The sequence below is a fragment of the Myodes glareolus genome, chromosome 7 (assembly GCF_982192425.1).
Source record: "Myodes glareolus chromosome 7, mMyoGla1.1, whole genome shotgun sequence".
Taxonomy (NCBI): Eukaryota; Metazoa; Chordata; class Mammalia; order Rodentia; family Cricetidae; genus Myodes; species Myodes glareolus.
The window spans coordinates 22,547,009-22,567,180 of NC_142032.1; the positions used below are offsets into that span (position 1 = coordinate 22,547,009).

Consider the following 20,172-nt stretch of genomic DNA (forward strand, 5'->3'; position numbering starts at 1 on the left):
CAGATAGATAACAAAGCAACTGTTTCTTTCCTTGCATCTGTAAGCTACAGCTCACGAATTAGGGAGCTGACTGAGAAAAAAATGTTCCTTCCCAGCTATGTGACAAGATATTAATATTTATTTCACATGAGTTAATGGAACAACTCTGTTTATATTATTTACTAAAGAATTGAAATGTGATATTCAAATGCTGTTCCTGGATTACTTGATAGATTCTGTTGGGTAAATATATCTGTGAATAACAAAGAAGAACTGAAGAATTCAACATTAGAGATTAAAAAAGGATCCATCAAAAGAATGTGTAAGTGTCTTTTTCCCTCAAACACTAAGATAGAAAGACTTAGTGGATTTCTTTCATACCCTGGGCAGTTTAGGAGTTTGCTCTTTCTAGGTTGTGGTTGTTATATCTCATTTAATACCTTCCAGTGCTGTGGGAAGAGAATATAGCAACTAACATAATAAAAGTGATGCTTTCTCTGACTGTTATTCTTGCTGTAGAGAAGACATGAACTTAGAGATATGATAAGCAATATGGAACTGAAATGCATGCCCAGGATTAAACATGAAGAAGCAAGTCAAAAGCATATTTAAAATGTTTACATTTTGTTTAAGTGCAAAGCATGAAATGACCTTACTCTCCCTGTATTTTCTACCAATTTCTCTACAGTTTGCTACTGCTCCTGTTAATGGCACTGGGTTTTGATTCTACTGCATGGATTGACTTTGTGGGAGCCTGGTTTGTTTGGATACTCACCTTTATAGACCTGGATGGAGGAGGGAGGACCTTGGACTTCATGCGGGGCAGAGAACCCTGACTACTCTTAGGACTAGAGAAGAAGGGAGAGGTGAGGAGGGGGAGGGAAAAGGAAGAAGGGGAGGAGGTGGAAATTCTTAATAAATAAATAAATTAAAAAAATAATAAAAATAAAATGCAAGTGCTTTAAGTAACTATATGGGATCCCCAGTTAAAGAGCTTTCTCACACCATACTCTTCAATAATTTCTTTTGCTTATGTGTGTTCCAGGGAAGAGTATAGGGCTGTCTGTGTACGTGATAATAGACTCCTTAAATAATAGTGAGTATTTGCCTCTTTGTGTGTTGTGTGTGTAAGTGTGTGCACCTGCATGATCATGTGGAGGTCTGAGTTCAGTCTTTGGTGTTGTTACAGGGTATCCAAGTGAGACTCAGAGCTTGGCAATTATACTGGATGAGTTGGCTCTATCCAGGGATGCTTTTGACTCAGTCTCCCACTGTGGTATAAATAGTAATCACTACCAGGTCTGACCTTTAAGTTTTGTTTTGAATATAAATGTATGTACTTGAGCCCTGTATGACAAGAACATTGCTATTTGAGCCATCTCAACATTATCCCCACTTTACATTCAGAAAATTTCTTGTTTTACAGTCCAGCAGGACTTTTGGGAACTCCTTTTTTTTTCATCTCTTATGAAAACTGATGGAAAGTCTTTTGAAATAAGAAATTCAAATTTAATATATTATTGTCAAGGACACACAGGAGATACAAACATAACTGTGAATTATTATATTGTTGGCCACTATTCATTTTATGTGGAAGCCATGTTAACTACAGCTTTAGATACATGTGAGTACAAGGGATAGTAACAGTGCTACGGAGAATATGAAATGGCAAATATCTTTGGCGATGACTTCAGAGACTGTAAAATGGAGAATTGATGGTGTCCACGGGAAATTAGAGAACAGAGCTGTGAGAATGTGGAAGGACACTGTATGCCTTCCGGGAAAGTGTTATATACAAACTTTGGAGGGTGATTTCAGAGAAGAACACAGCAGGAACCAGGCATCTAATCATCATTAGACAGGAATGAAACAGAGCTGGAAAGGGGGAGGTAATACAGAAAATCCATTGACCAGTGGGGCATCATTGATATCTTTTGCGGGAACCAGAGATTTCAGCTTGAAGTTCTGTAAAATGGTGGTCAGGAATAGAAACAGTTCCATACGGGCCAGACCTTCTCCTAAACATACTCGTTTTCCTGTAGGGAAAAAAAAAACAGTCAAAAAAAGGTAATTATGCTTTGTATGTGAGTGAGTGTGGTTTTGCAGTATGTTTGTAACTAGCACAAGAGACTAATGTAAGTGCTGAGTTACTGGCTGGGTGGTTAGTTATATGGGTGGGTTAGAGGACAATTGCTTAAGCCAATAAATAAAGGTGGCTTGTCAGGAGCTGTGTAATCCTGTCTCAGATCAGCATATAAAAGCATGTCCTATGAGTCTCTGCTAAGGAAGTCCAGTGGAGATAGTATGTAACTTGTCAGGAAACAGTAGATCTGGGTGCATAGAAAGATAGTGACATATTTGCTAGGCTTGTGTGTACTTTTCTCTTTCATTATATTGGTGAATCTTTTGGTGATTTTTAGTTCACTTTGGCAGTCACTCATGCAACAGCTGTCATTTTATCTAGAAATTCCATTCTTTCTCAAATGATTTCCCCTAAGATTCAGTAGGGGGTAAATACTTCTCAATTTTCTTATCTGGAAATAGTAACTCAATGCCTTATTCTGGAAACTTTCCTGACTCAGTAGAGGCAGTAAAAATTAACTAGGTATGCTTTCTTAACTGTTTTCATGGAAAGGTAGATAGCAATACACAGTGAAGAAAGTAACTCATAATGGTAATTGCAAGAAATACTGGGTTCATTTGAGGAAACAACACCTGGAACATTAACCATACCTCACAGTTCTGGGAAGGAGATTGAGGTAATCAATACACAAAAAAGTGAATTACACAGTACCAACAGTTGCGAATAAGTTCCCTGGATACCGAGTAGAATATGGTATACTACAAAGGACAAAATCTAGTGCAAAATCTGGGTTGGACAAATCTTTTTTTTTTTTTTTTTTTTTTTTTTTTTTTTTTTTTTTTACCACACACAGGAACAATTTGTTGGTGGAAGAAGAAAGGTCCAGTAGAAGGGGAAAATAGTGTGTTGACTAAGTTTGTCTTTTATAGAGAGAGTGACAGGAATAACACTGTCTTGAAGACCAGGAAAATTTTTAAAAGCATTTCCTACAGACACAAAAGAATTACTGAGGTTTAAATATTGTTGTCCTTAGTGCAATGTTTCCGTATCTATAACCTTTTACTTTTAAACTGCAAGAAGATGCCAGCTTATATGTGTGGTGCAAGAACAGGATGTGCTTGGATATATAGTTAGTTTAACTTGCAAAATTGACAGACTCTATGCCTAGACTGAGGTTGTATAAGGGGTGGGAGAATGTGTTTGGGTAGTAAATAAGGTGCTAAAAAAGGTTTTTATGATGACTATGATATAATTCTTAGAAGTCAATAATAGAAAGCAATAATAAAACAATTCATGGAATCCTGGTAATGGATAAAGCTCTGATAATGTATAAATAAAGATGGCTCAAGTTATTTGGTGCTAAATGTGCATAATCATCAGCTAGTCATTACGTGGCCTTGAACTTGAGGCTGGATGCTGGCACTGGAGTACATTTTTTCCCAAATAACATACTATCTTAAGAAGTATATTGTTGAAGACAGGATATCCAGAAAGAAAAACAAACCAGAGGAATACATGAGCTATATAATTATAGAGCAACATAAATCAAATTAGCCTATCAGATATTTATTGATAATGTAACACAATCATTGATGATCTACCTTATTCTGAGCAGTTCATGAACCTTTCCCTAAAACAGAATACATACATGGACACAAAGCATTTCTCAACAGATGCAAGAAAGTTAAAAGGCCTTGCAAACTATCTGATTGCCATGGACTAAGATAAAGACCACTACCTAAGGAAACTATTGAAAGTTTAAAAACTCAAGGAAATTGAACAAAGCACTACTGAATGAAAAATAGGTCAAAAGAAAAATTAGAGTCTTTTAAAGTTGAATAAAAGTGAACACTGAAAACTATGACCCATGATGAAGTCCCTCCTAAGAGGTTAGGTCATAGACCTAGTTGTCCAACAAAACAAAAGCAAGGGAGAAAAAGAAAGGGTGGCAAAGAGAAAGAGATACAGAGAGAACTCACATTAACTAAATGACACACCTGAAAGCTCTGGAAGAAAATGAAAATAAAATAATACTCAGGGGGTAAAGATGGAAAGAAACAATCAAACTGAAGGCTGAAATGAGTAAATATAAACAAAACATCAAGACAATACAGAGAATCAATGAAAGTTAGAGTTGACTCGATGGGAAAAACAATACAGTTGCTAAACCTTTAACAAATATACTAAGAGACAGAGAGAAACAATCTAATTTAATAAAAGTAGATTTTAAAATTGCATAAAAAACTGAAAAAAGTCAGACAACAATAAGGGCACAGTGCAAAAATATGTATCCAACTAAATTGGAAAACCTAAAAGACAGATATAAGTTTTTGATATATACAACTTACAAGAGTTTAATCTGACTTAAGATAAGACATTTAAATAAACTTATGACTCACAGTGGAAAAGAAGTAGTAATTAAAAGTTTTCAACAAAAACATGCCCAGGGTCAGATGGACTCAGTGAAGAAATTTATCACTCTCAAGAACAGTAAATAAAATTGACTCCAAACTATTCTGCAAAATAGAAAGGAAAAGAACATTGCCTAATTTTTTTATAAGGTCACAATTACCCTGATATGGAAACCACGTGAAGACCAAACTGAAAAAGGAAATTAAAGCCAGATGGGGTGGTGAGGGTTTTTTCTCAGCACTCGGTAGACAGAAGCTGCAGTATTTCTATACATTCAAGGCCAGACTGGTCTACAGAGAAAGCTCCAGGACAACCAGTTCTTTTATACAGATAAATCTTGTCTCAGAAACAAACAAAACAAAACAAGGAGGGGGAGGGTGACAGAGAGAAAGTATTACAGAATTATTTAGCAATTTGCCTCATGACCATACCATTAAAAATACTCAATAAAATAATTGCAAATCAAATACAGTACCACTTTCAAAAGATTATGTACAATGTTAAAATAGGCTTCATTTTACAGATGAAGGAATGTTTGAATATACATATATAAATAATTTTATTCACCTTATAAAGAAAGTAAAAGATAATAACACAATTATCTTTTCATTAGTGAAGGCTTTTTCCCAAACAGCACATTCCTTCCTCTGAAATGTCCTGAAATAGACTAGGGATATTAAGAACTGAGGTCAAATAATAAGAGTGACTTAGGGTTAACCCATAGACAAAGTCAGCCTAAACAGAAAAATCTCAAAGCATTTCTATTAAAATCAATAACACAATAGGAATGTCCACTTTCTCCATATCTTTTTAAATACAATATTTGAAGTATTAGTTTAAGTTGCAAGACTATTGAAAGATATCAATGGAAGGCAAATAGGAAAGGAATAATTAAAAATAGCCCTACTTGTGGATGTTATGTTTATATCTATAAATCGCTAAAATGCACATCAGGAACATCAACACCTGAAGCGCTCTTTCAGCAAAGTGACAGAATACAAAATTAACACAGAAAAATCAGCAGGTTTTCTATGTACAATTGAGAATTGTACTTAGAAAGAAGTTAAAGAAAAAATGCTTTTCACAATATTCTAAAACAATGAGAACAAAAACAACAACCAAAAAAACCAAACAAACCCAACAAACAAACAAACATATTTTAGAGTATTTCTAAAAAAAATAAGTGAAATACTTGTAAGGTAAAAACTTCAAGGCATTGAAGAAATAGACGAAGATATCAGAAGATGAAAAGTTCTGCTGTGCTCATAAATCAGCAGGATTAGTATAGTAAAATCGAGCACCATATCAAATAAATCTGCAGATTCAATGCCATTCCCATAAAAATTCCAACACAATTGTTTATAAAAATTGAGAGGAGAATTTTCAGCTTTACATAGAAACACAATAGAGCCAGGAGAACTAAAAGTATCTTGAATGTAAAAGAATGACTACAGGTATCACTATCTCTGATTTCAAATATACTACAGAGCTATAGAAATAAAAATCAGCATGATATTGGCACAAAAACAAAGAGGTTGAAGGAATCATGTTATGAGCTTATTGTCAAAATCACTTGATCTATGAAGGAGCATCCATGTAACGCTATGTATCAGAACATACTCTGTAGGTGTGCAGATGCAATATTTGTTACCAGCACCCTGATTAGTGGAGTAGCAGAGATCCCAAAGATTCCAAAAGAGTCTCCTGCCACAACTACAAGAATTCCATGACCTCATGGTAACCTGGAATTTTCTTACACCTAGACCTTGGATTATATATATATATATATGATAATGTGTGTGTGTGTGTGAACATAAAATTCTCTGTTTTCTTTTAAACAATTAAACGTGTTTGAATGTGTGGGTGAATGAATATTTCAAAGTTACTTGTTTAGGAAGTTCAGAGGATGGCTTTAGGTCTCCTGGAGCAGGGAATACAGGTGGTTGTGAGCTTCCCAGGGTTAGTGCTGGGCATTTGACTCAGGGTTATGGCAAAGGAAACAAATTCTCTTAATTGCTGATTCATTAACACAGCCCTTTATTACCTTTGCAAAAAATGGCTAACATTAGCCAAAATTCCAGCCAGGACTGGGAATATGCTCAGAAAGTCTGCCCTCTAATGAAGAGATACTGGCACCTAGAAGCTACTCAAAGTTTTCAATCATGAATTTGGCCAATTGTAGGTTATTCATTCTTCAGAGCATGTCACTAAACTTGAAGCACACTAGAAGGACATCGTGCACTCAGTACTTTAAGAATGTGTTGCATTGCTGTGGCAGACTGAGGAGCCACTGGCAGTGGCACCAGGATTTATCTCTGTTGCATGTACTGGCTTTTTGGGATCATATTCTATTTGTATGTATACCTGTTCAGGTTAAATATAGTAAGGTGGGCCTTGGGCCTTCCACAAGGCAATGTGCCTTGCCTTTTCTGAGGATTGTTTGGGGGTGGGGTGAGTGGGTTTGTGCGGGTATGGGCAGAGGGGAGAGAGTGTAAACTTGGATTGGTATTTTTCATTTTTTTTAAAAATCTAATAAAGTAAAGAAAAAGAAAAGGGGTGGAAACTGGAAGAGGAATAAAAGTGCTGTACACTAAGAAAAGAACGTGTACGAAGTTGTAGTAAGAGAGAATCATGCAGGGTGACAATTAAAGGCATTTGACGGTTGGGTTGAAATACAGGTGTGGTTTTGATGAGAAGTCATTGTATACATATATAAAACTCAAACAATAAGAATGAGATTTTAAAATGATAAAAATTTTTGGTTTTGTCTTTCATTTGTGTCCTTTGTGCCAGATAGTAAATCGTAAATTACAATGTTGATTCATATTTGTGTTTTATATATGAAGTATTAGAGAGAAAACTTTTGCATATTTCTCCCTAGCAACTGTCTTGGTCAGGGATTGGTGATTCTCTCTAACCACAAGTCCATGCACATTAACCTCTTTTTCATCTGCTTCCCTGAGTGGGCTTCATGCCATTGGAGCTTTTCCGTATTTTTGGGATGTGTTTCTACATAGCTGAGCCTGGAGAAGTGTGAAACAACAAAAAAAGTAAAATTATGGCAATCTTTATTTAATGGTGATTGTTCAAAGACTAGGTTACATTTATTCTCTGTGATGCTGTCTTTTGTATCCCAGAGATGTGCATATAAAGGAAGACTACAAATTGTATAACTACTAGCATTCTTTACTTTATTGAAGTGTGTGAAGTAAGTGTAACCTGCAAATTTGAGTCCAGCAGGGAAGAGGTGTCAATGACAGTGCATAGGTACTAATCACGCACAAAATAAGATTCTATGCGTTTCTTAGGTGTCACTTAAAATTTCCCACAGCTCCTCCTGTCACCAAAATCATGAAAATGAGGTTATATTACCTGCTGAGAAAGGCATAAAGTAGTCACTTTTCTTAAAGTTTCCTTTTGCATCCAGAAAATGACCAGGATCAAATGTCTCTGGATTGGGGAATTCGTTGCTGTCATACAACACTGATGATAGTGATGTTAATATGGTCGTTCCCTGCAAACAACTCACACAAAGACACCAAGTTACAAAGATATCATGGCTCCATAAAGTAGGTACAGTTCAACAGACAGAACATGCAGGGAGCAGGGAGGAGTCTGAGATATGCCACAGTGCTATGTCTACTGTGCCCCTACTGAATCTGAAGTCAGGATTTAGGTTTTGGTAATAATCCTTTTGAGTGTGTTCCCTTTCCTTGAACACTTGGACATGGGTGTTTCAACACACCTGCTGTTCTAGTTTATCAGTTGCTTTATATAAGTCACATGGGTCGTGATATCAAGTGGAGAGCTGTACTGTATGTAAATAATACAGGAACTCATTCATGATGGAACACAAACAAGGTCTAGACACACAAACATAATTGGTTTCTCTCATGGACAGAATTCAGATATTGATGCATTCCTACAGTTCAACGAAGGAATGGTCTCTTCTCACATGTACTGTCTATGTATATAAACACACATATACCAGCAGGAGGGATGCTGCTTTATGAGGTACCAGAACTAATGGGACATGAAAGGAAGCAATGTAATTCTTTTTAATTTATTCTTCTTTCATATTCTGCATCCTTATCTCCTTCCAATCCCCCTTGTCCCACCATCTACTTTCTCTTTCAGATCAACTACCACTCTGGTCCCCTTCAGAAAAGGCAGGCCTCCCAGAAATGTCAACTGAGCAAGGGATTACAAGATGCAAAGCAGCTACTCAAAATATCCACATAAAAGCAGTAAGATAAATCATAATTGGAGAAATAGTGTACCAAGAACAAGAAAAAGTGCCAAAGATAACTGCACCGCCAGTGTTTGGAGTTTCTCTTGAAACCTAAGATAAACAACCATAATTACTTTCAAAGGACATAGTGCAGATCCCTACAGGCTCCATGATGGCTGCTTCAGTCTCTGTGAGTACCTGTCAGTCCTCCTGAGCTAATTCTGTGGGCTGTGTTCTCCTGGCATCTGTGACTCCTCTGATTTCTACCTTCCTCCCTTCTCCTCTTACACAAGAATTCCAAAACCCTGCCTAAGTTTTCACTATTATTCTGCATCTGTTCACATCAACTGCCAGAGGAAGTCTCTCTGATGACCACTGATCTACAAAACAGATTTTCTTTTAATAGGATCAATTATTTTTATTTTTGTTTTATGCCAGTTCTTTTTCGTTCTACCATAGGCCTCTGGGCCTTTCAACTCTTGTTTCCTGTGCATCCATCCAGGCAGCATTTGACTTGGGTCTCCTCTCCTGACATGGGCCACAATTAGACAAGTCATTGCTTGGCCACTCCCAAAAGTTCAGAGCTATCATTACCCATAACATCTTCTAGGCAGGACAACTTATTGGTCAAAGGTATTGTGGCCAAGTTAATATTCCAGTCCCTTACTGGATGCTTTGCCTGCTAACAGAAGATGGATGGTTTAGGCTCCTTAACCCTTATTACTAGTAGTCCTAAGAACACTCTTACTGACTCCAGGGATTTTTCCCTGAACAAGGTTTCCACCATGGTCCTCATTGCCACCAAATTTTAGCCATTCTTGCCCCATGAACTCATCTTCCATCACCCCACACAAAGGATCCCTCCTTTTCCCATTCCCAGTGGCCTTCTAAATCCACCAAATCTATTCTACTTTTGTTCCCAGGTTGATCCATGTATTTCCTCTTGAGCCTTCCTTGTTATTTTGCCTCTGTGGGTCTATGGATTAACAGTTATCCGTTAACTAATATTTGCTATTAATTTCTAAGTGAGTAAATACCATGTTTGTGTTTTCTGAGCCTGGGTTACCTTACTTGGGATGATTTTTTTCCAGTTATATCCACTTGCCTGCAAATTTCTTGATACAATATTTATAGAAACTGACAATATTCTGCTAGTAAATAGACTCCAATTTTTCTATGGGGTCATAAATTAGGGGCAATCTATAGTTTTTCCTGTCCATGGATCTTATAAGCAAAACTGCTATGAACATAGTTGTGCAAGTGTGGTTTTGGTAGGATGGACCATCTTTTTAAGTATTTTCCCATCAGTGGAAAATTTGGTTCTTGAGGTAGACTGATTAACAATATTCACAGCATCATGCATATTAATTTCTGCACTAGGAATGTAGGAGCATCCAGATTGCTACACATTCCTGTCAACATGTGCTGTTACTTGTGCTATTGATCTGACATTCTAACAGGTATAAGATGAAATCTCAAAATACTTTTGGTTTACATTTCCCTGATGGCCAAGGATCTTGAAAATTTAAAGTTTGCTCAGTCACTTGTGATTGCTCTATTAAGAATTCTATGTTTACATATGTATCTTATATGTTATCATATATATTTTATATGTATATTTAAGTGGACATTTATTTCTTTTTTATAACTTTTTGAATTCTTTATACATCTTGGATTTTGGCTCTCTAATTGATGAGGAATAGGTGAAAATCTTTTTCCATTCTGTAAGCTTTTGTTGTCTGCTACTGATGGTGTCCTTTGCCTTACAGAAATTTTTCAGTTTCATGAGGTCCTATTTAGTAATTGTTTATCTTAGTGACTGAGCTATCAGTGTCCTGTTTAGAAAATTGTCTCTTGTGCCAGTATGTTCAAGGCCTATATGTATTTCCTCTTGTATTAGGTTTAGTATGTCTGGTTTTATCTTGAAGTCTTTGTTCAACTTGTTTTGGTAATAAGTCATTCCTGTCCCATTTTTTTAGTCTATTTGCTATTTAGCTATATATATAGATTCATAAATTAAGTGTTGTTGTAGTATGCTAGACTTCAGTACTAAAAACCACAATTCATATCTCGGGAAGATCCTTTTGCCACAACTTAATTAGATAAAAATACTTCCCAAAATATCCAAAGACATTGGTTTGACAGGTGGATATTGCAGTTACATTGATAAAAAAGGAAGCTTATGTGCCCTTAGTTCAGTAGTACCTATTCACTCACTCAACTTTATCACATATTTATGTCAACTTCATCTGTACCCTAAATGAATCATAAATTGAAAGCATAATTTACATTTTGAGTTTCCCTACTCCCTTCTTGTCTCTGATTGCTCACACATTCAAATTGTACTGATAAAAATTTAAAACATTATATTTCAGTGAGGTTAGAAATTAAAACCCAGTTTTATCATTCTATCTGAAATTCATCAATTAGTTCAATAATAACATAAGCAGTAGTGAAGAATAAAGGATTAAAAATAAAAGTATACATAAAATATTATGTGATAAAATTAAGTATAATTTAAATTCTACATACATTTTCAGATAAAGCATTTTCAACTAGTATAATATATGAGTTTAGGTAAAGAAAGATCAATATAATGATTAAATCAATTTTTACAACCTTATCTAAAAATACAATATCAAGAATATTCATTATTCATAGAAACTCAAAGAAAATATTTCCAAACTACATCATCGAAAACAAATCATTTTGGAGAAAAAACCAAAGCACAGGTAAAAGTATAATATATTTTTTATATTGCTTGAATAATGCAGGATATAACCTCCTCAGAGTTATCATTAATTTTTTCTTAATGATAGAAATCACAAAATGTTCTTGGATGAATTTGAAAGAAAATTGGTAAATACATGTGGAAATATGAAACCCCAATCTTTGTCCAAGCAAAATGTGAAAGGCAGAGGAAAAGTGGAATTATCACCATTGTGTCCATGCCTGCTGTAGGACTGCCTTCCTGATTATGAAGCAGCATAAGGATCCCAAAAAACAGTGTGACTCAGAGGACCGGAACCACACTGTGAACCTGGGAGCATCATTAGCACAGAAGTACAGTAGAGAAGAAATAAGTTTACCTTGGGGATGAGGTAGTTCCTGAATTTTACATCACATGTCACTTCATGGGGTACATTGTTGGGGGCGATATCAATGAATCTCTGAACCTCATGAATCACGGCATCTGTGTAGGGCATTTGCTTCCTGTCCTGCATGCAGGGGCTGCGTTGTCTGCCAACCACATGGTCAATCTCTTGCTGGACTTTAGCTGGTTAGAAGCAATGACAAATGTAGAAATAGAGAAAAGTAGCAGAGTATGTGTGGGTCTTTGTTTGCACAATTTTACTCCAATTATCTTATTAACCATCAGTGGGCAGGTTCAACACCAAACACCACTTGTAAATATATTTATATTTTAACAACAACTGTTTTTCATATTGAGTTATTGGTATGGAAAAAGAAAATGTCAATTAAGCCCGCATTCTATTTATAATTGCATATCACATATTACACACATGTCTATACACATGTATACATGCATCCTTTCATTTCTCTATAATAGATCTTAGATTATCATACTTAGTAATATGGATACTCATTGTGGAAAGAATTGCAGATACATAAATAACATTCCCTATAACACATATTAGAGTTAGGATTCATTTTTGATACATATTATATTAATGCATGTCTTTTCACTTTAGTTTGTACTGTTCCGTTTAGTCAGTGATAATTAATTTAAGGTGTGTGCCAGCACCACCAGACAGAAAAAAATTTGTTATGTTTGAAAAGATTATTGTTAAGCAGAAATTTTATGGATTCTGATAAAACCTCCAAATACTGATTTAATTTCAACATCATTGAAAATATATATCTAAATGTCCAAACAGTCTTGATTTCTTCACAGAATGTAAAATTTCACAGGAAAAAGCATAGAATACTAGGATTACTTATTAACGTTTTTGATGTGAGTTCTATTTTTTTACCACATAACTATATTTATCAGAATAAAGAAAATAACTACAAGAATTCATCTTTTCTAAAAGCTTGAAATTGATGAAGAAGCCAATATTTAGCCACAGCTCCATATATGCTTTAGGTGCCTACAACAGTACACCTGCCAGGGAGCACAAACAAAGGACAATTTTTGATGAACATTTCTTCAGCTACGGTTTCTTCATTTTTCTCAGTTATGCTCTCTTTTGCAGCCAGTGGAATTGCAAGTTAAATACTGAGATTTTTGAATAACACCACACAGGGTACTGGCAGCATCTTGCCAGCATCTTCCCAGAATGCTATGATTTACCACATGCAATCTCACCTGTGACATGTGGGTGCTTCAGCAGGAGCAGGACAGCAAATCTCATTGTTGTCTTTAAAGTACTCGTTCCAGCAAGAAGCATATCAGTCAATGTAGCTGTCAGATTTTCACGTGTATATATCGATTGCTGATTGTGATTCTCCTAAGGATGATTTGATACTGTTATGTAACAAATTCTCTCCTGCCACATCTAAGTTACAATTGAATATACAATATTGTACAATTCTAGATTGTTGATAGCACAGAATTTAGAAAGTATAGTAGTGACTTGACTAAATAGCATTTTGGGGACTGTGGTATAGATATCCTAACTTCATTATTCATACTTATATTTCCTGCTTGTCAGAATTGCACTTCTAAAATTATATACCTATGAGTATGTGTGTGTGTGTATGTGTGTGTGCAGTGTGTATACAATGTTGAACTGTAAGACTGTAGAAAATAGGAAGAGAAACTGATTTTGTTTGTTGTCTATTTTCTCAAATTAAAACACATGTGCTTGAAGAATTTATGTTTCATTTATATGGGCACAAGAAGACTCATTTATAAAAGGAAAGTCTATATGCTACACATTGTAACAACATTGACAGGTACTTGAATCTAATGCTTCTTGTCTACTGTATGACAATAACATGAGGGTTACAAATCTCTTCATACCTGAGTTCAGTAAACATTTGATTTAAGGCACTCATAACTAGTTAGTTTGTCCCTTAAATAAGGAAGCACAATTTGAATTAGAATAAATAGTAGAATTGGGGATACAATGCTACCTTTTCAAAGCTCTTTCAAGAACTTCCTTTTTAAATATTCCCAAAGATATTTTTGTTCTTTTTGTTTTTTTTTAAAGTTTATTAAAATATAAAAGTTTCCATTTTCGCCCCTCCTCCCAACACCCTCCCACTCCCCCCACTCCCTCTCCTCTTCCCTCTCCATCCCTAAGAGCAGTCAGGGTTTCCTGCCCTGTGGGTAGTTCAAGTTCCTCCCCGCTCCCTCCAGGTCCAGGAAGGTGAGTATCCAAACAGACTGGATCCCCAAAAATCCAGAATATGCAGAGGAAACAAGTCCCAGAGTCATTGTCAATGACTTTTTAGAAAGACTTCGGGTCAGCCACATTCAGGGAATCCAGCCTCCTCCAGAGAATCAAGTTGGATCAAGTGCTCCTTCAGTCTCAGTCAACTGGCCTTGGTGAACTCTCATTAGATCAGTCCCCTTGTATCAGTGGGTGATTGCTCCCCTTGCGGTTTCCTTTTTCATGTTCTTCCTCCTTCTGCTCCTCCTTTGGACCTTGGGGGGCTCAGTCCGGTGCTCCAATGTGGGTCTCCGTCTGCTCGCCATCCATCGCCAGATGAAGGTTCCCTCTGATCTTGCCCTCCCTGCTCACGTTCTTCTTCCTTCTGCTTCTCCTTGGACCTAGGGAGTTAAGTCCAGTGTTCCAACGTGGGTCCCCGTCTCTATCTCCAACCATTGCCAGATGAAGGATCTGAAACTCTTGTCTATTTCCAATCTTCAGGAGGAAAACTACTTGAATTTTCTTCAGTTTCACCTTCTTATTTAGCTTCTCTAGGATCACGAATAATAGGCTCAAAGACCTTTAATTATGGCTAGAATCCACTTATGAGTGAATACATACCTTATTCCTCTTTTTGGGTCTGGCTTACCTGACTCAGTAAAGCGTTTTCTTTTTCTTTTTTTTTATTTTTCTTTTTATTTATTTATTTTATTTAATTTTTACTGGGAACCCCTCCAGAATCAAGTCTCTTGCAAACCCTAGAATGGCTCTCTTAGTTGCGATATAAACTTCCCTACTCCCATAACCATCCTTCCTCCCTCCCCCCCCCCGCCCATTCCCCCAAGCCATCCCCAATTCTCGCCCTCTCCCCTCTCCCTAACCATCTTCCCTTACTTCCACCCCCCACCCCCCATGCACCCGAGTTTGCTTGGCAATCTTGCCTAGTTGTATTATCCAGGAGGATAACTATATAAATTTTCTTCAGGTTCACCTTCTTATCTAGCTTCTCTAGGATCACAAATTATAGACTCAAAGACCTTTAACTATGGTTAGAATTCACTTATGAGTGAGTACATACCATATTCCTCTTTTTGGGTCTGGGTAACCTCACTCAGTAAAGCATTTTCTATTTCCATCCATTTGCATGCAAAATTCAAGATGTCATTGTTCTTTACCGCTGAGTAAAACTCTAATGTATATATGTTCCACACCTTCTTTAACCATTCTTCTATTGAGGGGCACCTAGGTTGTTTCCAGGTTCTGGTTATTACAAATAGTGCAGCTATGAACATAGTTGAACAAATACTTTTGTAGTATGATAGGGCATCTCTTGGGTATATTCCCAAGTGTGGAATTGCTGGGTCCTGAGGGAGATTGACTCCCAGTTTCCTGTTCCCAAAGATTTTTATGGACTAAGTATAGCTATACACTCATTACTGAGTTCAAAGTGTTTTTATAGAGATGAAGCACAGCTAGCAAGATTAGGTTCCCAGTCAAGATGACTTAGCTCCATTCCATTAGGGAGTCAAATAGCAACATGATCCATGAATTAAGGAAGGGTGAATGACATATGTACAAATGTACATATGTAAGTCATGAAGATAGAACACGACCTAGTCATGGCCTATATGGAATCAATCAAAAGGTTGAATAATGCATTTGACTAAACTGTAAACATGCTGTGCTACAGGATTGTCAACAATGTTACATCTTGAAATGTTGAGGCAAGTTCAGAAATAAATCATCATTATTTTAGAATTACCAAACTGATAACATTTTCATGATTACTAGATGGCCACAAGTGTATTACTACATGGCTAAAACTATTAAAATAATTTTCCTTCCCTTTACTGCAACTTCCAGACAAAGAAGCACATCTATTTCCCTTTGTAATACAGCTTCATTTGATTTTCTAACCATAAATTGACATTGCTTATGTCCAAATTAACTTAAAATTAACAATAAAGAATTATACTTAAAAACTAACAATTATATTTATATATGCTTAAATGCTTTTGGATATACAGCAGTGCAATTTTGGCTCATATCTTGTTAGTAAAACCACTTGTTGAGTGTAAGTATTGCTCAACACCCCTATTCCCCCTCCCCAAACTTTCTGGCCATTTATCAGGGGCTTCCCCCTGGCAGGCCTTACTCTTCTTATCCCATCCCAGCTTCCCCTCTCCAGCATCCCTCTCCATCTGCAGGGTTATAGGATTCCCCAAATCAACCTGCATGGGAGCTGGGAGTCTGGGGTCAAAGTGGTGAGGGCAACTGCTGCAGGACATTCTTTGTCCCACTGAGTCTGCAACAAGCAAGCATGCCCTTTTGTCTGCAAAGTCTCTGGCCAGCAAGCAGCCTAGATCCTGTACCAGAAGATCCATCGGAGAGCATTTGAAAGAAGAGGTGGACAGAGGCCAATAGAAGAATTCCTCCAACAATCTGAAAACAACAGCAGAATCCAGCAAACATACAGCAGGAAGACTTGAACACCCTAATTCAGAAGACATAGAAGAAATAGACTTTAAATGTAACATTATGAAAGTGATAATTTCATATGAAAGTGATAAAACATTATGAACGTGTTTAAGAGTCCCTTAAACAGGAAGTGAAAAACTCCCTTAAAGAAATGGATGAGAAGAATAACAACAAGTATGAAGAATGAATAAGTCCCTAAAAGATACCATAGGAAACCAAGAAAAAACAATCAAACTGGTAATGGAAATAGTTAAACACTTGAAAACTGAAATGGAGGTAACGAAGAAAATACAAACTGAGGGACAGCTGGATAAGGAATATCTAGGTAAATGAACAGGGACTACAGAGACAAGTATAACCAACAGAATACAAGAGATAGAAGAATGAATCTCAGACACTGAGTATACTATAGAGGAAATAAACTAATTGATCAAAGAAAACAGCAAATCCAACAAATTCTGAAAACATCCAGGAAATTTGGGACACCATGAAATGACCAAACCTAAGAATAATAGGGATAGAAGAAGGAGAATTACAGCTCAAAGGCCCAGAAAATATATTCAACAAAATTATAGAAGAAAATTTTCCCAACCTAAAGAAGTATATTCTGATGAAGGTACAAGAAGCATACAGAATACTGAATAGACTGGATCAAAAAAAATCCCCTCACCATATAATAATCAAAACACAAAACATATAGAATAAAGAAAGAATATTAAGAGCAGCAAAGGAAAAAGGTCAATTAACATATAAAGGTAAACCTATCAGAATTACACTTGACTTCTCTATGGAAACCATGAAAACCAGAAGGTCTTGAATAGATGTGCTGCAGAAACTAAGAGACCATAGATACAGGCCCAGATTAATATAACAAGCCAAGCTTTCTTTCACCATTAATGGAGAAAACAAGGTATTCCAGGATTAAAAACAAATCAAAAAAATACATAACCACAAACCCAGCATTACAGAAAGTAATAGAAGGAAAATCTGAACCCAAAGAGCCCAACAACACCCACAATAACTTAGACATCTAACAACCCTCCACAAGCACAACCCAAAAAAGGGAAACACACAAACTCTACTACCCATCCCCCAAATACAGGAGTTAACAACCACTGGTCATTAATATCACTTAATATCAATGGTCTCAATTCACCTATAAAAAGGCACAGGTTAAGAGAATGGAAACAAAAGCAGTACCCAGCATTCTGCTGGTAACAAGAAACACAACTCTACCACAAAGACAGATATTTACTCAGAGTAAAGGGTTGGGAAAGGTTTTTCAATCAAATGGACCTAATAAACAAGCAGGTGTGGCTATACTAATATCTAACAAAATTGACTTCTAACTTAAATCAATCAGAAGAGATGGAGATGGACACTTTATACTCATAATAGAAACAATTTATCAGGATGAAGTCTCAATCCTGAATATCTATACCCCTAATATAAAAGCACCCACTTATGTAAAAGAAACATTTCTTGAACAAAGCACACATCAAACCCCACACACTAATAGTAGGAGACTTCAACACTCCTTTCTCACCAATTGACAGGTCAACAAACAGAAACCTAACAGAGAAATAAGAGAACTAAGGGAGGTAATGAATCAAATGGACTTAACAGACATCTATAGAACATTCCACCCAAATAGGAAAGAATATACCTTCTTCTCAGCATCTCATGGAACCTTCTCAAAAATTGACCACATACTCGGTAACAGAGCAAACTTCCACAGATTCAAAAAAAAAAATTAGTAACCACCTGTGTCTTGTTGGATCACCATGGAATAAAATTAGAATTCAACAACAAAGCTACCCCCAGAAAGCCTACAAACTCAGGGATACTGAACAGTCAACTACTGAACAGCCCCTGGGTCAGGGAAGAAATAAAGAAATTAAAGTCTTCCTTGAATTCAATGAAAATAAAGACACAACATACCCAAACCTATGGGACACTATGAAAGCAGTGCTAAGAGGAAAGTTTATAGCACTAAATGCACACATAAAGGAAACAGAGAAAGTACATACTAGAGACTTAACAGCACACCTGAAAGCTCTAGAAAAAAAAGAAGCAGACTCACCCAGGAGGAGTAGAAGACTGGAAATAATCAAACTGAGGGCTGAAATCAACAAAATAGAAACACAGAAAACAATCCAAGGAATCAATGAAACAAAAAGCTGGTTCTTGGAGATAATCAACAAGATTCACAAACCCCTATCCAAACTAATCAAACGACAGAGAGAGAACACGCAAAAAATAAGATCAGAAATGAAAAAGGGGACATAACCACAGACACAGAGGAAATTCAGAGAATCAGTAGATCTTACTACAAAAGCCTGTCTGCCACAAAATTGGAAAATGTGGAAGAAATGGACACTTTTTTAGATAAATAGCATATACCAAAATTAAGTCAAGACCAGGTGAGCAGTTAAATAGACCTGTAAGTCGCGAGGAAATAGAAGCTGTCATCAGAAACCTCCCTACCAAAAAACCCCTGGACCAGATGGTTTTAATGAAGAATTCTATCAGAACTTCCAAGTAGAGTTAATACCTATACTCCTTAATGTGTTTCACAAAATAGAAACAGAAGAGTCATTGCCTAACTTCTTTTATGAAGCTACAGTCACCCTGACACCAAAACCACACAAAGACTTAACCAAGGAAGAGAATTACAGACCAATCTGACTCATGAACATTGATGCAAAAATTCTCAGTAAAATATTGGCAAACAGAATCCAAGAACACATCCAAAAAATTATCCATTATGATCAAGTAGGCTTCATCCCAGAAAGGCAGGGCTGGTTCAACATATGAAAATCTATCAACGTAATTCACCATATAAATAAACTGAAGAAAAGAAAACATATGATCATTTCATTAGATGCTGAAAAAGCATTTGACAAAATTCAACATCCCTTTATGATAAAGGTCTTGGAGAGATTAGGGATACAAGGTTCATTTCTAAATATAATAAAGGCAATATACAGCAATCTGACAGCTACCCTTAAATTAAATGGAGAGAAACTCAAAGCCATTCCACTAAAATCAGGAGCAAGACAAAGCTGTCCACTCTCTCCATACCTCTTCAATATAGTGCTTGAAGTTCTAGCAATAGCGATAAGACAACATAAAGAGATCAAGGGGATTCGAATTGGAAAGGAATAAGTCAGACTTTCATTCTTTGCAGATGATATGATAGTGTACATAAGCAACCCCAAAAACTCTACCAGAGAATTCCTACAACTGATTAATACCTTTAGTACTGTGGGAGGATACAAGATCAACTCCAAAAAACCAGTTGCCCTCCTAAACACAAAGAACAAAGATACAGAGAGGGAAATCAGAGAAAAATCACCTTTCACAATAGCCACAAATAGCATAAAGTATCTTGGCGTAACTCTAACAAAGGAAGTGAAAGATCTATTTGACAAGAACTTTAAGGTCCTAAAGAAAGAAATTGAAGAGGATACCAGAAAATGGAAAAATCTCCCATGCTCCTGGATAGCAAGGATCAACATAGTAAAAATGGCAATTCTACCAAAAGCAATCTATAGATTCAATGCAATTCCCATCAAAATTCCAGCAAAATTCTTCACAGACCTTGAGAGAACGATAATCAAGTTTATATGGCAAAACAAAAAACCCAG

At 36.3% G+C, this 20,172-nt stretch overlaps 1 protein-coding gene across 1 annotated transcript in view; it reads right to left on the reverse strand.

Annotated features, from left to right (window-relative positions):
- Positions 1–1,466: 1,466 nt before the first annotated feature.
- LOC125412195 (cytochrome P450 2C26-like) overlaps positions 1,467–20,172 on the reverse strand; it is a 31,876-nt gene continuing 13,170 nt past the window's right edge. Inside the window, exons 6-9 of the mRNA XM_087907913.1 lie at positions 13,036–13,177; positions 11,795–11,982; positions 7,847–7,988; positions 1,467–2,015 (exon numbers count right to left, since the gene is read on the reverse strand). Coding sequence (XP_087764039.1) covers positions 1,834–2,015; positions 7,847–7,988; positions 11,795–11,982; positions 13,036–13,177 — 654 coding nt within the window. The 3' untranslated portion in view covers positions 1,467–1,833. The remainder of the gene's footprint in view (positions 2,016–7,846; positions 7,989–11,794; positions 11,983–13,035; positions 13,178–20,172) is intronic.